The 23576-nt window shown below is 44.4% G+C and overlaps 1 protein-coding gene and 1 long non-coding RNA gene across 2 annotated transcripts in view; one reads left to right on the top strand and one right to left on the bottom strand.

Annotated features, from left to right (window-relative positions):
* The window catches only part of ITGAE (integrin subunit alpha E), a 265900-nt gene that overhangs the window by 162771 nt on the left and 79553 nt on the right, over positions 1-23576 (top strand). The window contains exons 14-19 of the mRNA XM_073565319.1: positions 115-254; positions 11817-11957; positions 12065-12280; positions 13193-13323; positions 20720-20838; positions 21243-21388. Coding sequence (XP_073421420.1) covers positions 115-254; positions 11817-11957; positions 12065-12280; positions 13193-13323; positions 20720-20838; positions 21243-21388 — 893 coding nt within the window. The remainder of the gene's footprint in view (positions 1-114; positions 255-11816; positions 11958-12064; positions 12281-13192; positions 13324-20719; positions 20839-21242; positions 21389-23576) is intronic.
* The window catches only part of LOC141079405 (uncharacterized), a 91860-nt gene continuing 79598 nt past the window's right edge, over positions 11315-23576 (bottom strand). Inside the window, exon 3 of the long non-coding RNA XR_012228379.1 lies at positions 11315-11936. This is a non-coding gene — a long non-coding RNA (uncharacterized lncRNA). The remainder of the gene's footprint in view (positions 11937-23576) is intronic.

Here is a 23576-nt window from a genome sequence, read left to right as displayed (position 1 = left end):
TTTGGGGGATGGGGGTGGAAAAAGTTGTTGACAGGGTCCCTATAAGTTTCTTAATGAAATATGAAGAAAACTTTTCACTGGATTTTAATTTGCATTACTTGTTACTGAAAACAGGATACAGCGTGAGCACAGCAAGTGGGAAATTCTCCCTGTATATAGCTGGAGCACCGAGACATTCCAGTGTTGGGAAAGTCCTTGTCTTTGAAGAGGATTATAAAAGCTATCACCTCTGGCAGACGCTGACAGGGGAACAGGTAAACTTGGTTATCTACCTTATTTTTTTTTTTAGGTGGGTGCCAGGCAAATGATAGATCAAAGCTATGTGCACTTTGTATTTCTAATGTTCCCAGTCATAAGCTGCAATAAACGAGGAATATGGTGGTTCTGCACTGCTCAAGGTTCAAAGGTAAAATCACACATGAAGGTGAAGCATGAATGCAGTTTATTATGTCCACGCGTTTCAAGGTTTCAAACCTCTTCATCAGGACCAAACCACACCATAAGCTTGTGTGGCGCCCCTGAGGGTTCAGTCGCCACAGAGGTACTGCACGTCCTCCTGAGGTGTAGTATCCCACTCTCCAGGTAAGATGGTAACACCTTGCCAGCCTCCAACACCTGCATCCCACACAACATAGTAGTGTAGCAAAGCACCTTTGGTGGCTCCCTGCTTGGAACACGAAGAGTGCTGGGAGGTGGGTGGAGCTTAGACTGCACCAGAGAGCGGGAGAAGATTAGGACTAGGTCAGTCTGTGAGAGAAGATCCCCTGAGAGGGATGGAGTGAAGGAGGTGCTGCAGCAGACTTCAGTGACCTGAAGCTGCTGGCACGGGAAAGAGAAATAGAAAGCCTGATTCTCCAGAAGGAAGAAAGATTAGTGCGGAACGTAAGGAGAAGAAGAGAACTAAGGACTAGTGTCGGAGTGGAGCCCTTCCTCAAGTTCTAAGCGTATGGCCGGGGTCCGGTCCCCGAGGTTGTATGGATACTGATGGTCATGCAGCAGACCCCGGAGGAATAGAAGTTGTCACCACTTTATTCCCACCTAGGACTTGGGGGCACAACAGCAACGTAAGTGAGCTGGGACTTGATAGCAAGGAGTCCCCGAAGCAGGCTACAGCTGTCTGCCGTACAAGTAGAGTTCAAAGGAACATCTGAAAGGAGGAACTTGGGTTTAACACACAACCACAAGTACTTCAGTAAAAGCGCTAGTGTGGAGACGTTCAGAACAGGCACACGAAAGGGAGAGCTGGAGCGGCTAATTCCTTTTGCCTGGGAGTTGGCTGAGCCCCTGATCTGGAGACCGCAGCATTGAATCGGGCACCTGTCTGTGCCAAGAACGTGAGTAAAAGAACTGGAACTGCACTCAGCTGTCTTATTGCCTTTTCCTGTGCCAACCCACTCAGCACTGCTTCCTCTCTGTGCCTAACACTGCACCATCTACAGTTGTGGCCAAAAGTATTGACACCCCTGCAATTCTGTCAGATAATACTCAGTTTTTCCTGAAAATGATTGCAAACACAAATTCTTTGGTATTATTATCTTCATTTAATTTGTCTTAAATGAAAAAACACAAAAAGAATTGTCCTAAAGCCAAATTGGATATAACTCCACACCAAACATAAAAAAGAGGGTGGACAAAAGTATTGGCACTGTTCGAAAAATCATGTGATGCTTCTCTAATTTGTGTAATTAACAGCACCTGTAACTTACCTGTGGCACCTAACAGGTGTTGGCAATAACTAAATCACACTTGCAGCCAGTTGACCTGGATTAAAGTTGACTCAACCTCTGTCCTGTGTCCTTGTGTGTACCACATTGAGCATGGAGAAAAGAAAGAAGACCAAAGAACTGTCTGAGGACTTGAGAAACCAAATTGTGAGGAAGCATGAGCAATCTCAAGGCTACAAGTCCATCTCCAAAGACCAGAATGTTCCTGTGTCTACCGTGCGCAGTGTCATCAAGAAGTTTAAAGCCCATGGCACTGTGGCTAACCTCCCTAGATGTGGATGGAAAAGAAAAATGGACAAGAGATTTCAACGCAAGATTGTGCGGATGTTGGATAAAGAACCTCGACTAACATCGAAACAAATTCAAGCTGCCCTGCAGTCCGAGGGTACAACAGTGTCAACCCGTACTCTGCGTCGGCGTCTGAATGAAAAGGTACTGTATGGTAGGAGACCCAGGAAGACCCCACTTCTTACCCCGAGACATAAAAAAGCCAGGCTGGAGTTTGCCAAAACTTACCTGAAAAAGCCTAAAACGTTTTGGAAGAATGTTCTCTGATCAGATGAGACAAAAGTAGAGCTTTTTGTGCAAAGGCTTCAACATAGAGTTTACAGGAGAAAAAAAGAGGCATTCAAAGAAAAGAACACGGTCCCTACAGTCAAACATGGCAGAGGTTCCCTGATGTTTTGGGGTTGCTTTGCTGGCACTGGACTGCTTGACCGTGTGCATGGCATTATGAAGTCTGAAGACTACCAACAAATTTTGCAGCATAATGTAGGGCCCAGTGTGAGAAAGCTGGGTCTCCCTCAGAGGTAACATAATAACATAGTAACATAGTTTTGAAGCCTGAAAGAAGACCTTATGTCCATCTAGTTCAGTCTATTTTTAGTGCAGCTGTTCTGCATTGTTGATCCTGAGGAAGGCAAGAAACCCACAGAGTAGAAGCCAATTTTCTCCATAGGGAAAAAAATTCCTTCCCCTAAGCTGGGTCAACCATCTACCTATAATATTATGTTATTCATAACTTTCTATACTGTTATTCACAGGAAAAGCATCCATTCCTTTCTTAAATTCATTCAGTGAGTTGGCCATCACCACTTCCTCAGGAAGAGAATTCCAGAGCCTCATTGTTCTTACCGTGAAGAACCCTCTTCTATGCTGGTGCAGAAATTGTCTTTCCTCCAAACGAAGAGAATGCCCCCTTGTTCTTGTCACAGTTCTTGGTACAAACAGTTCATTGGAGAGATCTCTGTATTGCCCTCTGATATACTTGTACATATATATTAAGTCTTCCCTAAGTCTTCTCTTTTTTAGAGTAAATAGACCTAATTTTGATAACCTTTCTGGGTATTGTAGTGAACCAACTCCATTTATCATTTTAGTAGCCCGCCTTTGAACCCTTTCAAGTTCAGTAATGTCTTTCTTGAGCACCGACGTCCAAAATTGCACACAATACTCCAAGAGTGGTCTAACGAGTGATTTGTACAGAGGGAGAATTATGTTTTCATCTCGTGTCCCCAGACCTCTTCTAATGCATCCCATGACCCTATTTACTTTGGTGGCAGCTGCCTGACACAGGGCACTCCAATTTAGCTTCTTATTGACTAAGATGCCTAAGTCTTTTTCCATGTCTGATTTCCCCAGCAGTTTCCTATTTAGTAAGTAATTGTAGCATCTGTTTCTCCTTCCCATGTTCATAACCTTACACTTATCTGTGTTAAACCTCATTTGCCATTTTTCAGCCCAATTCTCCAATTTACTCAAATCTCTCTGTAGTTGCAAACTGTCCTCCTTTGTATTAACTACCTTACATAGTTTTGTATCATCTGCAAATACTGATATTTTACTGTGTAAGCCATCCACTAGATCATTAATAAATATATTAAATAGTAGGGGGCCCAATACAGAACCCTGTGGTCCCCCACTAGTAACCCCGGCCCAATCTGAGTATGCACCATTAATAACCACTCTTTGTTTTCTATCACTAAGCCAGCTACCTACCCATCTACACACATTTTCTCCTAGCCCAAGCTTTCTCATCTTACTTACCAATCTTTTATGTGGGACAATGTCAAATGCTTTAGAGAAGTCGAGATAAATGACATCCAATGATTCTCCTTGGTCCATTTGAGAGCTTACATCCTCATAGAAGCTGATCAGGTTAGTTTGACAGGAGCGATCCTTCATAAATCCATGTTGATATGGAGTTAAACATTTATTAACATTGAGATATTCCATAATGGTATCCCTTAGAAACCCTTCAAAAATTTTACCCACAACAGATGTTAAGCCTATAGTTTCCAGGTTCCCTTTTACATCCCTTTTTGAATATTGGTACCACATTTGCTTGCCGCCAATGAAAAGGAACAGACCCTGTTTCTATAGAGTCTTTAAATATAAGGAATAGAGGCCTGTCTATCACATTACTTAACTCCCTTAATACCCGAGGGTGAATGCCATCAGGGCCTGGTGATTTGTCAATTTTAATCTTACTATGGCGGTTCTGCACTTCTTCCTGGGTTAGGCAGGTAATACTTAATGGGGAGTTTACATTATCACTCTGCATTTCCCCTGGCAAATCCTTTTCCTGTGTGAACACTGTTGAGAAAAAAGTATTTAAAACATTTGCTTTTCCCGCATCGCTCTCTATGATTTCACCCTCATTGTTCTTTAAAGGGCCGACACCATCAATTTTAATCTTTTTACTGTTTATATAATTAAAGAATAGTTTGGGGTTTGTTTTACTTTCCTTAGCAATGAGTCTCTCAGTTTCCACTTTTGCTAAATGTATTTGTTTTTTACACATTTTATTTTTTTCTCTGTAACTTATTAATGCTTCTTCATTGCCTTCTTGTTTTAGCTTCTTAAATGCCTTGTTCTTGTTATTTATTGCCCTTTTTACATCCTTATTTAGCCACATTGGTGTTCTCCTGTTCCTAGCCCTTTTATTTCTGTACGGTATGGCTAGCTCGCAGTGGGTGTGTAAAACTGATTTAAATATTTCCCATTTATTTTCTGTGCTCCTATTTTTGAGGACATGGTCCCAATCAATTCGGCGAAGGTCATCTCTAAGCTGATCAAACTTTGCTTTCCTGAAATTCAGCGTTTTTGTAACCCACTTCCAGGGCACCTTACTGAAGGACAAGTGGAATTGTATTATATTGTGGTCACTGCTCCCTAGGTGCCCATCGACTCGTACTTCTGTTGTTCTATCTGGCCTGTTGCTTAAAATTAAGTCCAGAAGGGCTGACCCTCTAGTTGGGCCCTGCACAAGTTGTGACAGATAATTATCCTTGGTTACTGACAGAAATTGGTTTCCTTTCTGAGATACGCAGGTTTCAGTTTCCCAGTCTATGTCGGGGTAGTTGAAGTCCCCCATAATAATCACCTCAATGTGATTTGCTGCTTTGTCTATTTGTTTCAATAATGGGTCATGGGTCATGGGTCTTCCAGCAGGACAATGACCCAAAACACACTTCAAAAAGCACTAGAAAATGGTTTGAGAGAAAGCACTGGAGACTTCTAAGGTGGCCAGCAATGAGTCCAGACCTGAATCCCATAGAACACCTGTGGAGAGATCTAAAAATGGCAGTTTGGAGAAGGCACCCTTCAAATATCAGGGACCTGGAGCAGTTTGCCAAAGAAGAATGGTCTAAAATTCCAGCAGAGCATTGTAAGTAACTCATTGATTGTTACCGGAAGCGGTTGGTCGCAGTTATTTTGGCTAAAGGTTGTGCAACCAAGTATTAGGCTGAGGGTGCCAATACTTTTGTCTGGCCCATTTTTGGAGTTTTGTGTGAAATGATCAATGTTTTGCTTTTTGCTTCATTCTCTTTTGTGCTTTTTCATTTAAGACAAAGTAAATGAAGATAATAATACCAAAGAATTTGTGTTTGCAATCATTTTCAGGAAGAAACTGAGTATTATCTGACAGAATTGCAGGGGTGTCAATACTTTTGGCCACAACGGTACTTCTCCTCACTATCTCCTCATCTACACCAACCTCATCTACTCTGCCCTGGGACTACAGCCCTACTTGTGGAGGGCTACAACATCATTGCTGCACCACATCATCTGTCCCAGAGAAGCAACCCTGCAGCGCTGGTCAAACTGACCAGAAACCACAGGTGGCATCACGAATCATCTCAATGACTTTATCCCCATCACTCTACCCCCTTTACATGGACGCCCAGGGCCACGGACCGGGTCACCGCTGTGACACTTCCCTCTGAGATACCGGCCCGGTACCAAGTACCCCACGGGCCTGTCGGGCGACCCACTTGCATTCCCATGTATAATTTTTCTTTTACTGGAACGGTGCATTTTGGCAAAAATTGCTGGTCTCTACATAATTGATTATCTTAATACATTTATTATTATTATATTACATCTATGCCATAAACACATATTTGTTAACATTTGCTTAAAGGAATTTTTGAGCAAGATAAAATAAAGCCAAATGATCTGTATAGCTGCGTAGCTTGTAAATAGCTTATTGTTATCCCCGGTGGCCCTATTGTCCAGTAGAAAACTCATTCTGGATCCTGCTTGCTCAATGTGACTGCAGACTCACTATTTACTGAGCGGTGATTGAAGCCGTGCTGGCCGCACCTCTATGACTGAAAGTTGGAGGCTGCCAGGAGGAATAAAGTTTATTCCTCCCGGCAGTCACTCAACTTTAGCACACTGAAGACCAACCCCACATCTGCAGGATAATAGTGTTTTTTGACATGACAGGCTCCCTTTGAGTAAAATATATAACAAAATGTGGACTTAAATCGTGAACAGCTGCTGAAGAGAAACATACAACAATAAAAATAAATCCTTCAGAATGTTATTACAGTATACAAAAAGAATATTTTAAAAAAGGCACAAAAGACAATACAACAAAGTGTCCAGTAGGTGGGACCCTAACCTAATCCCTAAATAATAGTATATATCATCTTAACCCTCCGTCAGGCGCAATATAGATTCTCCTCAGTTCATGCGCAATGTGCCTGACAAGCACAGGTCAGAAAACCACCTATAGTAGCTACATATTTCAATTTCAGGACTATAGAAGTAGTCAGTGACCTTCATAGGAATGTATTAAAAGAGATTACACCAAATCAGATGCAAAAAAAAACATTTATTAACCATAAACTTATTAAAACTAAAAGTACCACTTTTCGGTAGTACCGCCAAATAGGCTCCAGTTATCTTTACTTAACTATTGCTTAAATATAAAATTATGGAAAAAAACTTAAAGGATATTGCACTTAGATGTTACTTAATTATTTTCTACTCATCTTCAGTGGTTTCAATTGCAGCAGAAGCAGCACAGGTACACTTAGAAAAGCAAGGCTGGCAGACGAAAGTTGCATGGGAAAGGCAGATTGATTCTTTACATATTTTGCAGTCATATTTAGAAAGCCTTCTGAAACCAGATACAAATGAGCAGGTAGTACAACTGCGTCTTTTAGAAGGTGGTAGAGTCGGTGTTTGTTCTGGAACGTCCTTGGGACGATATCTCTTCAACCGGTGTTGCAGGGCAAGGGGCATTCCAACCGTCTTTGTACTTCTTAGGCTTAGCTCTCCACTCACCAGTTCATTAGCCAATTGTTTTAGGTACATTCTTCTGCGCATTTGTTTAAGTTCATTACCGAGGTAAATTACTTGTGAGTTGATGCCACCCACATTCAGCATTGTAAAGAAGATTACCATTGGCCAGCGTTTGGTATTTCGACTTACATTGAAATTGCCACACATTTGGTCAGCAGTGTCAACGCCGCTTTTGGTCAAATTATAAAAAGTTATGATTTCTGGTTTCCTTAGCTCCCCAGACTCTGGATCAATGGTGTAATCATTATGTAATGAAGAGACCAAAATGACATTTTTCCTCTCGCGTGGGATGTAAGAAACTAAAATCTTTCCATTACTGAACCCAAACATAGTGCTATACTGTTGTTTGCCTTTTGTATATAGAAAATCTGGCGGCAACTGCCTTTTGTTTTTTCTAACAGTTCCCACATATGACTGCTTTTTCGTTTTTAAAAAATCAATCAGATCAAAGTCAGTAAACCAGTTGTCAGCAGTGATATTTCGACCAGATCCAAACATTGGCTCAGCAATTCTCTTTACCACATCACTAGGCTTGTTGCTCACATTGAAAGGACCTGGTGGCTGTCTTCCACAATAAACTTCCATGTTCATAGTGTACATCATCCTTGCATCAACCATGGCAAAAATTTTAATTCCATATTTGTTTGGCTTTGATGGTATATATTGCCGAAAACCACATCTTCCACGGAAACCTGGAAGCATCACATCAATAGTGAGGTTTTGCCCCGGGCAATAGCTTTTTTGACAATTCATAATAAATTGTTGAAATATGTCCCGAATTGGTGCAAGCCGGTCATAACCTTTTCGTTCTGTCCGGGTACTTCGATCATCGAAACGGAGGCAACGGATCAGGACTTTGAATCGTTTCAGATTCATCACAAGGCTGAATTTTTCGATGCCATCACCGTCTGTCCCCCACAGCTCCTCTAAACTTTGCCTATTTGCTCTGAAAGCACCAGCTAGGTATAACAAGCCAATAAATGCCTTGAGTTCAATCACATCAGTGTATTTGATGTCCCTCTCTCTGGAGAATTGCTCTTTGATTGTGTCAATATACTGGTTAGTGAACCGAACAATAGTTTCCAACATGCTATCTGTAATTAGATTACTCCAACATTCCACTGCAGTTTTAGCTTTTCTAGCACTTCCAATAACTCCAGGAAGGTGTGTAATAATATTGTGGGATTCTCTGCGCTGTTTGTTCTTGGGTGCCTTTTTGTTCCACTTTGTATTTTTATCTTTGCCCAAATAATAAGCTAGATCTGTGTCTGTTTCCTCTGTATCAGTGTCATCACCATCCTGCTCTGTTCCAGAATCAGTGTTACATTCTGCTACCTCATCTTCAGATGAAATGTCACTAGATTCCTCTAAATCCTCAGTTACTGCTGGTTCTTCCTCATCATCTTCTAACAAAAAAAATCTTCATTTCTTCTAAATGAAGGGGTTTAGATGAATCATACTGTTTTCTGGCCATTGCAGCAGAAAATCTGAAGCAAGAGAGAAAGAGTATGTGTTAGGGCGCAATGTGCCTTAGAAGCCACCCTCCTTTTGTCTAAGAAAACAGTACTTATGTACACTAACTTAGCATTAATCCTTCATAAAACAAGCGAAATACACAATCGTGATGAATAAAAAAAGAAAATACTAACCTTTCAATTTGTGTTGAAATCAGGCGCAATGTGCCTGAGAAGCTAAAGTGTTGATATCTGCTCACTAGAAGGTCTGCTGAGTTAAGGCCCTTTTACATTTAGCGATGCACCAGCGATCCGACCAGCGATCCGACCCGGTCAGGATCGCTGGTGCATCGCTAAATGATCGCTAGTGAGCTTTCATACAGAAAGATCTCACAGCGATGCAGCAGCGACGCAGCGCACGATACTTACCATTCACACACAGCGATCCAGACGTCCTCCCGCCCGCCTCCACGCGTCGCTGGACGTCACAGCAGGAAGTCTCAGCAGGAAGCGCCCGACGAGAAATGGAGCCGGACGTTCTCGCGCGATCAGCGATGGACAGCGGGGGAGCCGGTCGCTGGTAAGTATCACACATAGCGATATCGCTAGCAATATCGCTATAACGTCACAAAACCAGTGACGTTTTAGCGATATTGCTAGCGATATCGCTTAGTGTAAAACCCCCTTTACTGTGATATCAGGTTTCACAGAGCCTGTAGAGTCAGGAGATAACTAGGAGGGGTGGGGTTTTCTGATAAGTGGGCAAGGAGAGAGAAGTGAAACTAATTACTGTGTGCCTGTCAGATCTATTGCGCCTGACGGAGGGTTAAAGGATGTAACCTTAAATATCCTGAATCTAAAAGGATTTTAACAACAGGATTATTAATAGAGAGAGGAAATAACTATACACATAGTACATAAAAAAACAATAATTCACTGTACTGATATGACCTCCCGGCCATATAATGTTTTGAATAGAGTGGCAGAGATAAAAGAAATCAAAACTGTATGCATGTATATAACTCAGGACCTATATGCCAGATTAGAAAACTTAAATAGACAAGAAATAGTGTAGACTATGGATGACACACTGCTCAGGGCATATGTGTCTTTAAAATATCATATGCAGCAAGGTCCCGCTAGTACCATGAAGTATAATAGTAGATTACCTAAAAAAGATTATAAGATTACCTCAATATCCAATACGGACAATGTAATAGGGAAGGAAAGGAGTCATCCCTCCATCCCGAAGCGTGTTTCAACCAGAGCTTCTTCCGGGGGCGTCATTTTATCTTTTGTGCCTTTTATTAAAATATTCTTTTGTGTACTATAAAAAAGTTCTGAAGGATTTATTTTTATTGTTGCATGGTTCTCTTCAGTGGCTGTTCATGATTTTAAGTCCGCATTTGGTTATATGTATTTTGAGGTGCCATCACTTAATTTGTCTGGACATTTGTGTAGATATCCCTCTGCGTAATGTAAAGAAGAGTGGGCCAAATTTCCTGCAGAATGATGTGAGAGACTGATAAAGTTATAGAGAAAACAATTACTGCAAGTTATTACTGTGAAAGGCGGTTCTATAAGCAATTGATTTGTGGAGTGTACTTAATTGTTCACACACTGTTTCTGCATTTTGGCCTACTTTTTGTTAAATAGCTACTTAGTGTAATTTGTCATGTGTTGTTGATTTGAAGCTATATTTTCCTAATTTTTAGACCTTTTAAGGACAAGATATTTTTTATTATGTTTTTATAACCATGACACTCAAAGAGTGTATACTTAAGGTTTTCACGTGACTCTATGTGTACATGCACTGCACACCATATCCTTTCCCATGAGGCACACCTTTACCAAATGGCCAGCATACATCCATGCCTGCCAACTGTCCCGGATTCAGCAGGACAATCTAAGGTTTGGTAGTCTGCCCCTCTGAAGGAGAGCGGCATGTCTCATTTTCAGTTGTATGAGCACCTTTAGAACACAGATACAGTCAAATATCATGGTGGCGCACGGAGCGTCAGCTCCTGACTCCACCATTCATCAGTATTGTTGGAGACCCACTGCTGTAGGTGTATTGGTGTCAATACATCGCACCTGCTGTGTCAGAACAGACAGCACAGAAGAGACCGGCTGAACTCATTGCGAGAAAGGAATTAGGTGAGTATTTTTTTAATGTACTGTATTTGCCGGTGGAGTAAAGGAACACCATACTGGTGAGAAGTGAGCACTGTGAGGACTACATACTGTGTGTGGGAAAATTTTGGGGGCATCTTTACATGGAGAGGACTGTGGGGAAAACATACTGTATGGGTGGCTCTGGAGGCATGATAATGTGTGGTGGGGCCACTGTGGGAGCATTGCACTGTGTGTGGTGAACTGTGGAAGCATCACACTGTGTTGGTGGAACCGTGTGGCATCATTATCTTACTTTGTGAGGGGAACAGTTGCGGCATTATTTTGTGCATGTGCAATAGACCTGATAGAAGACAAAAACACAACAAGAAAACACAAAATGACAAATTTGCAAAAATACTCTGCAGTAAAAAATATGACAGTAATCAGCAAGTGCTGGATAACAAATACAGGGTATTTAGTCGCTACATTTTTTGCAAAAACTGTATAGCAAGCTGCTCCACCACGTCACAGTAACCCTTCATGGAGCAGTCCCTATCTAATGTATTTAAAACCTGAACATGTGAACAGTGTCTAAATGAACAGGATACAGACAGGTGCCCCCCAGTATGGGCTCGTGGTGAAAGGCAGCAAGGAAAAAATGGATTAAAAACATATGTGACATGCACAAGTGTGAACAAGTCGGTCAGACAGTGTTCACGCCACCCACTGGCTAAAACACAACAAGAAAACACAAAATGACAAATTTGTAAAAATACTCTGCAGTAAAAAACATGACAGTAATCAGCAAGTGCTGGATAACAAATACAGGGTATTTAGTTGATACATTTTTGCAAAAACTGTATAGCAAGCTGATATAAGATCTATTAAAGCAGTTCAAGTTTTTCTTTTCCTTCTGCTCACATAGCTTGGATCCTACTTTGGTCATCAGCTTTGCACCATCGACATCAATAAAGATGGAAATACGGATTTTCTTCTGGTTGGGGCACCATTTTACCACATCAAGGGAGAAGAAGGACGAGTCTATCTTTATAAAATCAGCAATAAGGTAAAGAATTCAGTGTTAGTACTATGTAAATTGTAAGTGGGGAAAAAGGATCATTTACTGATGCATTTTACTTTGTTTTCTCAGTATCTAATTTTTTGTCTTTATAGGGGACATTCATGCTTGTTTCAATACTAGAACAGCCATACTATTCATTTGCAAGGTTTGGTTACTCCATAGCTCAGATTGGGGACATTAATCACGATGGATTTCAAGATATTGCCATTGGGGCACCACTTGAGGGACATTTTGAGGATCAAGATGCGTTTGGAAGTGTTTATATTTATAACAGTATTAAAGATGGCATCCGCAGTATACCGTCTCAGGTATGGACAAATACTGTGCTATATTAGGGTATGTACACACATTCAGGATTTGCTGCAGAACAAAAAAAGATTTTTGCCCCAGTTGCTTGCTCTTAAGGAAAAAATGAAAATTGTTCCAAAAGGTGGACAACCCCTTTATGTGCAAAAGACTGGTTGGAGTCTGCTCATTGTAGCTGATGTACAAATGACAATTCCTGAAACAACAGAAAGATAAGCCCTGATGCTGGTACGACCTATATTGGTAGCGGCATGTAAAGTGTGGGATCCGGGAGTCGTGATGTGTCATGCGCCTATTGCCTACCCCCACACACCCACAATGAGATAGAATCATGCAAGTGGGTCACCGTGGCTGAAGACCCCCATACCTGGCACTACAGTATTGATGTGTAAAGCCTAGCGTGTGGCTGGCCTTCATTGGAAACCATCATTTTTACTACATATTACTGTGTTATTGCAGTATATAGTACAAGTGATCAGACTGTTACAGGTTCAAGTCCCTCAATGGAACTAAATAGTAAAGTAAAATTGTTGTTAAAAAAATATAAAAAATACTAAATTACAAAAACTTGAATCACCCACACTTTCCCTCATTAAAAATAAATTTTCAAATACCAGATACAAGCCATTGACAGGAGTGGTATTGTCTAGAAGAAATTAGCCTTGTTTTTCTAAGATCACGTTCACACGTTCAGTATTTGGTCAGTATTTCACATCAGTATTTGTAAGTCAAAACCAGGAGTGGGTGATAAATACAGAAGTGGTGAAGTGTTTCTATTATACTTCCTCTCCCGGTTTTGGCTTACAAATACTGATGTAACATACTGACCAAATACTGAGGGGGTGTATGTAGCCTAATCCTGTGTAACCCTTTTATGTTATGTACTTGTTCAATATGTTATAATCTCATTACAGAGAATTAAAGCAACAGATTTCAGACCAAAGCTTCAGTTCTTCGGCCAGTCTGTAGACGGGGGCCTGGATATTACTGAGGATGGATATTCTGACATTGCAGTCGGAGCATTACGAAGTGTAGTGGTTCTTCAGTAAGTTATTGATATATTGAAATAGCATGAAAAATGTGCACCCCTATTCTCTGCTTACAGTACAGTTGTTACTAGAGTTGAGCGACTTTTGGTTTTTTAGGGTCGCGTTTCGTTTCGTGAAACCCGACTTTTCCAAAAGTCGGGTCGAGCAAGATCGTCCGATTATAGGGAAAAGTCGGGGTCGTCCCGAAACCCGAAACCCAATGTAAGTCAATGGGGAATAAAAGTCGGCAGTGAGAGGAGGACAGGAAACACACCTACAGTGCCCATTTGAATGCCAAAAGCATCAATTCTTCTTACTTAAGCTTGTCAACCTTAATTAACTTCATAATACAAGTTACGCACTGAAAAATGGGGGTTATTTGGCTAAAGTTGTGGGGGGGGGGAGGGCTGGCTGCAGGTTTTCATGTGGCCTGGGCGAAAGAGCGCCCCTTTAACACATACCACAACTCATCATGCTCCGATACGGCAGATAAATAGCGGTATAGTACAATGAAAAATACCTCACTTTTTACATCTCATGACGAGGCCCATTTATTTCTCCATACAGAATCATTGGTCCCATATAATGTTTGAAACAGTATATGATGAGCTCCACATAATGCTACAGTATATGTTGGTCCCCATGGATGAAGCTCCACTGTCTTATGGGCCCAAATAATGCTCCAAACATAATGGGCCCCATTTCTAATGCTCTAGTGTATAATGGGCCCTGTAAATGCTGCTCCAGTGTCTGATGTCCACCTTTGGAATGTTCCAGTGTATGGTGGGCCCCATCTATCATTCTCCAGAGTATAGTGCTCCCCAAAAATTGCTGTCCCAACATTGAAAACAATCAAATAAGTCTCCTCGCTAGGGAATCCCTGTACTTGTCTGGACAGGTGCTGTAGCTTGCTTAACAGCTCGCCAGCCGTTCTCACGCCCAGTATGGATTGCACGTGATTGCACAAAGGTTAGAAAGGGTACCGTATCCCTGGATAACATGTATGGATAGCGTACACATTCAAAATATATGTCTCAGGAGGCAGGCTCAGACGGTGTCAGGCCCAGTATGGATTGCACGTGATTGCACAAAGGTTAGAAAGGGTACCATATCCCTGGATAACATGTATGGATAGCGTACACATTCAAAATATATGTCTCAGGAGGCAGGCTCAGACGGTGTCAGGCACAGTATGGATTGCATGTGATTGCACAAAGGTTAGAAAGGGTACCGTATCCCCGGATAACATGTATGGATAGCGTACACATTCAAAATATATGTCTCAGGAGGCAGGCTCAGACGGTGTTAGGCCCAGTATGGATTGCACGTGATTGCACAAAGGTTAGAAAGGGTACCGTATCCCCGGATAACATGTATGGATAGCGTACACATTCAAAATATATGTCTCAGGAGGCAGGCTCAGACGGTGTTAGGCCCAGTATGGATTGCACGTGATTGCACAAAGGTTAGAAAGGGTACCGTATCCCTGGATAACATGTATGGATAGCGTACACATTCAAAATATATGTCTCAGGAGGCAGGCTCAGACGGTGTCAGGCACAGTATGGATTGCACGTGATTGCACAAAGGTTAGAAAGGGTACCGTATCCCCGGATAACATGTATGGATAGCGTACACATTCAAAATATATGTCCCAGGAGGCAGGCTCAGACGGTGTTAGGCCCAGTATGGATTGCACGTGATTGCACAAAGGTTAGAAAGGGTACCGTATCCCTGGATAACATGTATGGATAGCGTACACATTCAAAATATATGTCTCAGGAGGCAGGCTCAGACGGTGTTAGGCCCAGTATGGATTGCACGTGATTGCACAAAGGTTAGAAAGGGTACCGTATCCCCGGATAACATGTATGGATAGCGTACACAGTCAAAATATATGTCTCAGGAGGCAGGCTCAGACGGTGTCAGGCACAGTATGGATTGCATGTGATTGCACAAAGGTTAGAAAGGGTACCGTATCCCCGGATAACATGTATGGATAGCGTACACATTCAAAATATATGTCTCAGGAGGCAGGCTCAGACGGTGTTAGGCCCAGTATGGATTGCACGTGATTGCACAAAGGTTAGAAAGGGTACCGTATCCCCGGATAACATGTATGGATAGCGTACACATTCAAAATATATGTCTCAGGAGGCAGGCTCAGACGGTGTTAGGCCCAGTATGGATTGCACGTGATTGCACAAAGTTTAGAAAGGGTACCGTATCCCTGGATAACATGTATGGATAGCGTACACATTCAAAATATATGTCTCAGGAGGCAGGCTCAGACGGTGTCAGGCACAGTATGGATTTGACGGCCCAGATTACACAGCGGAGGAGCAGGGAGAGGTAAAGATTGCAAATGCTGGGGCCCTGCCCAAGCAAGGGGGGCCCACTCGTGGGCGTCGGTACTGGCACTGGGCCCCTCATAGTACAGCGGTGTGTCTGACGGCAGGTGTGCACCACCACCGTCAGAGACACTTGATTGCACTATGAGGGACCCTGTGCCAGTGCCCGCGCCCAAGAGTCGGCCTACCCACCTGTCCAGGGCAACGGCACTCGCACGGTGTCGTGCGCTAGGTGGTGACCCCGGCCATGGGGGGGGAGGCAGCACAGTTAGGGAGTTTTAGAAAGTGGCATATGTTGATGTTGGACATTCAGCTGATGCAAAAGGCGAAATAGGTGAAGTACCAGGAAGAGGTGGACCAAAGCAAGCCATTTTTCTGTCACCCTATGTGTCATCAGGGGAAGGTGGGACAAAATCCTTGGAAACCCATGCGTGGTTCATTTTAATGAAGGTTAGATCATCCACATTTTGGGTTGACAGATGGGTCCTTTTTTCTGTCAGGATTGATCCAGCTGCACTGAAGACTCTTTCCGATAGCACACTTGCAGCTGGGCAAGCGAGCTCCTGTAAGGCATATTGGGCCAATTCAGGCCAGGTGTCCAGTTTAGCGGCCCAATAGTCAAAGGGGAATGACCTGTGTGGGAGAACATCGATATGGGAGGAAAAGTAGTTTGTAACCATAGTTGACAACTGCTGTCTCCTGTCACTTTCCATCGATGCAGTATTACCAGTTGTGTGAGCGGTATTTGAAAAATCAGTCCACAACATTGCCCCACGAGATGCATCCTCCTCCCCTAAGTAATCATCCCCATCATCCTCCTCCTCCTCCTCTTCTTCCTCCACCTCGTCCAGGAGAGGTCCCTGAGCAGACAATGGCTGAATGTCATCAAGGATTCCCTCCTCCTCTTCCTCCTCATCAACATTGGCTGCAGACGCCTGCTCCTTAAGGTGCGTCAAAGTTTGCATGAGCAGACGCATAAGTGGGATGCTCATGCTTAGGATGGCGTCGTCTGCGCTTACCAGCCGTGTGCATTCCTCAAAACACTGAAGGACTTTACAAAGGTCTTTCAGCTTCGGCCACTGCACGCCTGTCAACTCCATGTCTGCTCTCAAAGTGCCTGGCCGTGTATCCTCCCACAAATGCATTATGGCCTGCCTCTGCTCGCACAGCCGCTCCACCATGTGCAGGGTGGAGTTCCACCTTGTTGCAATGTCGATAATGAGGCGGTGGTTGGGAAGGTGGAGCAATCGCTGCAGCTTCTGCATACGAACGGAGTGTACAGGCGACCGGCGGATGTGCGCGCACAGTCTTCGCACCTTCTGGAGCAGGGCTGTTAACTCCGGATAATTTTTGAGGAAGCACTGCACCACCAGGTTCAAGGTGTGAGCCAAGCAAGGTATATGGCTGAGTTTTGAAAGGGCTATGGCTGCCACAAAATTACGGCCGTTATCACTAACTACCTTGCCTGCCTCAAGATGTACACTGCCCAGCCATGACTCAGTTTGTCGCTTCAAGTACTCGGCCAGCACCTCGGCGGTGTGTCTGTCGCCCAAACACATCATCTGCAACACAGCCTGCTGACGCTTTCCACTAGCTGCTCGATAGGGGGACACATCGTGTGCAACAGTGGCAGCTGCAGATGGAGTGCTCTGCGCTCTGTGGACGAGCTTTCGCTTCTGGAGGAGGAGGAGGAGGAGGGTCGAACGCCTACAGCCAACTGTTTCCTATACCGTGGGCTAGGCAGCACTGTCCCACCACCGCTGTCCCCTGTGGACCCTGCATCCACCACATTAACCCAGTGCGCAGTGATGGACACGTAACGGCCCTGGCCATGCCGACTGGACCATGCATCAGTTGTGAGGTGCACCTTTCCGCTCACTGACTGCTTGAGTGCATGGACAATGCGGTCTTTCACATGATGGTGGAGGGCTGGGATGGCTTTGCGAGAGAAGAAGTGGCGACTGGGTAGGTCATAGCGTGGTACTGCATAGGCCATGAGTTCTCGGAAAGCTGTGCTTTCCACCAACCGAAAGGGCATCATCTCAAACGAGATTAGTTTGGCAATGTGGGCGTTCAAACCCAGTGTACGCGGATGAGAGACTGAGTACTTTCTTGACCTACTCATAGTGTCTGGGAGGGTGAGCTGGACTTGAGAGCTGCATATGGTGGAAGTAGCGGTGGACAGGGCGGACTGAGAGAGGGTTGATGATGGTGATGGAGTTGGTGTTCTTTCTGATGGCCTAGAATCAGTCTTTCGTTGATATAACAGTGGGATTCCCTGACTGCTGTGGCCTTGCAACGACACCTCAACATTTGCTGCTGTGCTAACCGGTGGGCTTACAGTGGGGGAAACAATGTAGCATTGCTGACTACCTTCGTTGTGATCAGTTGCACATGTGGCACTTGAGGTTTGGTGTTGTGTCCACGCTTGCAAGTGCATGCTGGTTAAATGTCTAAGCATGCAACTGGTATTCAAATTTTTCAGATTTTTCCCTCGGCTAAAGGTCTTTGCGCACTTCTTACAGATAACCTTGGCCTGATCATGAGGATTTTGTTCAAAAAAGTGCCACACTGCACTCTTCCTACTTTGGCAGACATTTTGCGGCCTAGCACGCTGTGATCTTTTGACCCTCTGGACAAGCTGTCCAGCAACTCTTTTGATGTTTGGAACCTGTCTTTGGAGTGCTCCGGGCCTGCCAGATAACAGCTGTTGCGATGTCGATGTCTGCTGTGGATGCTCCTCATCTGAGCTATTGGAAGCAGCACCCTCTTCCCCCAATGGATGCCAATCTGGGTCAACAACTGGGTCATCCATCACCTCCTCTTCTATGTCATGTGCACCTTTCTCTGTGTCACCGTGTATGGTGGTATAGTGTGCGGGAAGGGGCACCTGAGTCTCATCAGGGTCAAAATCTGGCTCTGTACACTGCGAGGACAATGTAGTGCTCTGAGTGAATGTACCAGCAGAATCATCCATCAGCGGCTGTGCATCAGTGCACTCCATGTCAGATTCATCTTGGCCTGGGTAATTCACCATTTCACTTGATAATCCAGGCATGGTATGTGAAAACAGCTCCATGGAGTAATCAGTAGTATGGCCTGCGTCATCCTTCAATCTTGGTTGGGGTGAAGGACACAAGGAAAGGTGTGGTTCATGAACATGAGCCTCCAATGACGACTCAGTGCTTTTACTTTTTACAACTGAAGAAGAGGAGGCGATAGAGCTGGAGGCTGAGTCAGCAATGTAAGACAAAACTTTTTCCTGATGCTCTGCCTTTAAAAGCGGTTTGCCAACTCCTAGAAAACTAAGCGTTCGAGGCCTTATGTAGCCAGACGATGACGCAGGGTCAGCACCTCCTGCATTCGGTCCTATTTTGCTCTTGCCACTACCATCAGATCCACCACCAACACCATCATTACCAGCTGCCAACCCCCGCCCAATTCCACGGCCTCTTCCACCAGCCTTCCTCATTTTTGGTAGAAATGTAGACAAAATCCAACAAACTATATAGTAATGTAAAACAAGGTACAAGGTGTCTATAGGACAGGGGAGATTTAGAATTTCTGCACACACTTGTGGACAGTGGACACTTTTGGATTGTGTGAGGCCCACTGATATCTGAGCGCTATGTGATAGGCTCGATGGCACACCTGCCTGTGACCAAAGTGACGAGAGGATAATGGAGATTTTGAATCTCTGCGCACACTTTTGGACACTGGACACTTGTGGATTGTGTGAGGCCCACTGATATCTGAGCGCTATGTGACACGCTCGATGGCACAGCTGCCTATGACCAAAGTGACGAGAGGATAATGGAGATTTTGAATCTCTGCGCACACTTTTGGACACTGGACACTTGTGGATTGTGTGAGGCCCACTGATATCTGAGCGCTATGTGACACGCTCGATGGCACAGCTGCCTGTGACCAAAGTGACGAGAGGATAATGGAGATTTTGAATCTCTGCGCACACTTTTGGACACTGGACACTTGTGGATTGTGTGAGGCCCACTGATATCTGAGCGCTATGTGACAGGCTCGATGGCACAGCTGTGACCAAAGTGACGAGAGGATAATGGAGATTTTGAATCTCTGCGCACACTTTTGGACACTGGACACTTGTGGATTGTGTGAGGCCCACTGATATCTGAGCGCTATGTGACACGCTCGATGGCACAGCTGCCTGTGACCAAAGTGACGAGAGGATAATGGAGATTTTGAATCTCTGCGCACACTTTTGGACACTGGACACTTGTGGATTGTGTGAGGCCCACTGATATCTGAGCGCTAGGTGACAGGCTCGATGGCACAGCTGTGACAAAAGTGACTAGAGGATAAGGGAGATTGGATTGCTTTTAAAAAAGCAGTTTGCGGAGCAGTGGGTAAACAGCAATGCCAGCGTGTCAGGAAGCCTTAAAAGGCAGCCCAACAACCAACACCACTGATACACCACAATATAGCCTCCCCTTGCACTGCACACACAGTGACTTGGGTGTTGTGCAGGCCAAATCGCTAGCAGCAGAAGCAGTTTTTTTGTCTTCTTCCCTGCCTAACGCTCTCCCTACAGAATCAGCAGCAACCTCTCCCTATACTAAGATCGGCAGAAGTAAGATGGCGGTCGGCGTGCACGCCCTTTTATACCCCCTGTGACGCCCACCAAAGCAAGCCAATCACTTGCATGCCCTTCTGAAAGATGGTGGTGACCCGTGCCTAGGTCATCACGTTGCCCACAGTGTCCGTGGATCCTGATTGGCTGAAAAAGAGCGCAAAACAAACTTTTGAAACGCGACTTTGGCGCTTAAGTTGCCGACCTCGTGGCCGACCTCATCCTAGGGTCGGGTTTCGTTTCATGAAACCCGACTTTGCCAAAAGTCGGCGACGTTTGAATTTTTTCGACCCGTTTCGCTCAACTCTAGTTGTTACTACTGAGGTTGACGCTGTTGCATGTATTTCACATGGAATCCCATAGAATAAGAAATAGAGAAACCAAAAGGGTTACAGTTTACTGCTATATTTCCAAGTCATCTCTCTGTCACTAATATATTCATTTATTTCTCTACAGGTCTTGCCCGGTGGTTAAAATAAGGGCCACTCTAAAATTTGAGCCTAATAAAATCTCTACCATTCATAAAACTGTAAATGCTAATCTGTGCTTTATCGTTACACCTTTCAACCAGACAGGTATGCAACCATGTAAGGTCACATTTATTAAGACTTTTGTCTTCTACCACAATCTTAAAGGGAATTTGTCAGTAGGATCAACTCTCCTAAGCCATCTACGGCATATGGCTATGCATGTTAACTAAAATGATACCTTGATATCTGTGATCTGATGTCTTATTCAAGAGAAATCCACGTTTTCCTTAATATGCAAATGAGCTGTTAAGATCTATGGGCCGGACATAGATCTCCCTGAGAATCTGCCTCCACAGCTCATTTTATTTCAAAAGGGGCAGAATTATTGTACACTAACCAACTTGAAAATATTAGTATATTACTGTAATTATGCAGTATACAATGTATATCAGTAGGAACACAGTAGATAAATTACTGTTGTTTGCTCACACTTTCAATTCTACTTCCAGAACTGAAAAAATCCTTTCTTGATTACAAAATGGAGCTGGATGTCTACATGGAGCAAAAACGAATTATACTCCACGATAAAACCTCCATCAGAAAAAGCATCTCCCTTACGTCTGATAACTGCACTTCATTTTCTCTGACAGTACTGGTAATTGTTGACAGTCATAAAATGTATGCGCTCCTCAACATTGAAATTGCAACACCAAGAAAGTAACGATGTAGAATTATGAAAAGGACTGCAAAGGACCCATATACTGTTCTTGCACCAGAGGACAGATCATCCAGATCCGCTGCTCTGAGCTCACTTTATCATTGCTAGGGATGAGCGAGTATACTTGTTAGGATTCGGTACTCAGCGAGTAATGTGGTACTCGCGGTACTCAAATCCTGGCAAGTATTTCACTACTCACCTCGCAATATTCGGCACAGCCCGCACAGTCCCCGCACAGGTCAGCACAGCTCAGCACAGCCCGGCACAGTACCTGCACAGTCCCGCACAGGCAAGCACAGTCCCACACAGCCAGGCATAGTCCCCGCACAGTACTTGCACAGTCCCGCACAGCCCAGCTCAGTCCAGCACAGCCCAGCACAGTCCAGCACAGTCCCCGCACAGTACTTGCACAGCCCAGCACAGTCCCGCCCAGCTCAGTCCTGTACAGCCCAGCACAGTCCCAGCACAGCCCAGCACAGTCCCCGCACAGGCTAGCACAGTCCCCGCACAGTCCTGCATAGCCCAGCTCAGTCCTGTACAGCCCAGCACAGTCCCAGCACAGTCCCCGCACAGTACTTGCACAGCCCAGCACAGTCCCGCACAGGCCAGCAGAGTCCCGCACAGCCCGGCACAGTCTTTGCACAGTCCCCGCCCATTACTCACATTTCCCATAGACTTACATTGGACTCGCTACTCGCTATGAGTACCCGAGTATTAGGAGGTACTCGTAACGAGTACAGCGAGTCCGAATACTTCACTATTCGCTCATACCAAATCATTGTCAAATAATCACATCCCAGATGTTCTCGATGGGAAACAAGTCCAGAGACCTGCAGGCCATGGTAGCATGTTTAGGTCACAATGGCTGCTCACAGTGGCACGAACAACCTGTGGCCTAGCGTTGTGTTGTTGAAAAACAGATCCCAAGACATTTTGGAGAAATGACCGTACCGCTGGTTCCAACAAACAGATCAATGTAACGCTGAGCTCTTAGTTTAACTGGAATGAGGACTAGAGGAGCCTGTCACCTCACACCATAATTCTTGGAGTAGGACTGGTGTGACCCTTGCAAAACCTTCTTCATGGTATTAGCCACATGGAATCAAACTCCAGCTACCATTGCATCCAAGACAAAAGCAGGACACATTGCAGAAGAGGATAAACCTCCATTCCAGCCTCCATTGCCATCTTGCTCTGCACCCTGATAGCCTTTGAGAGCGGTGGCATAAGGTCTGTGGATTACCTGTAGCTGGATGTCTGGCTCATAGCCCAATGTTGTGCAGATGCCTTCATATGGTTTGTGTACACAATGTTAGATACCTTAGTCTTGATAGTTCACTTGCAGTACAGAATGGATGCATCATAGAACCGGTGGTACGGCCATTCCTCCAAAGTGCCCCAGGAGCCAGTTTTCAAAGCAGCAATGTAGGCTGCCTGTTGCTTGTATTACTGTAAGCAACCTGCTTGGTCTAAACTTACTACCATGGCCTAGAACATTTTCGGACTTGTCTCCTATTGAGCACATCTGGGACATCACTGGTCGTCAATTGCAAAGGGAGCAGCCAGAATCAGATCTTGATGATTTCCCAGACTGCATTCAGCATGACAGAATATTCCTCGAACAACCATTAATAACCTCACTGACAGCAGCCAAGATGTTTAAATGCAGCTATTTATGCATGTGGCTCTCATACTGGATGCTGAATAAATCAAGATGTTTTGCACATTGTTTCCATTATTTAATCATTTGAGTATCATTAACATGTCTGTCGATTCTGTGCTTTCCACAATTCTATGACTTTTCCTTTTTGATGTCGCAATTTCAATGTCAAGGAGTATGTACAGTATGATGGAGGCCGGATGCTATCGCATCGGGAGGGCGGTAATGTCACGATGGGGGCAGGCTTTGCAGCGTTGAGAATCTCTCGCCCCCCATGTGCTCACCCACCTATCCACTCTCTCTTTCCCTATGTGCTGACTTCTCCAGTCTGTGGTCTCTTCTTTGACCTGTCTACCCCATGTGCTATCCCGCTTGTCTGCTGTCTCTCTCCTTCTTGTGCTGTGTTCTCCCTCATGTGCTGTCTTCCCCCTGTGCTGTCTGTCTCACCCCTGTGTCTGACCGTGT

Source organism: Dendrobates tinctorius, unplaced genomic scaffold, assembly GCF_039654945.1.
Source record: "Dendrobates tinctorius isolate UK_male_01 unplaced genomic scaffold, ASM3965494v1 ptg000016l, whole genome shotgun sequence".
Taxonomy (NCBI): domain Eukaryota; kingdom Metazoa; phylum Chordata; class Amphibia; order Anura; family Dendrobatidae; genus Dendrobates; species Dendrobates tinctorius.
This window is presented reverse-complemented; position numbering and strand designations above follow the sequence as displayed.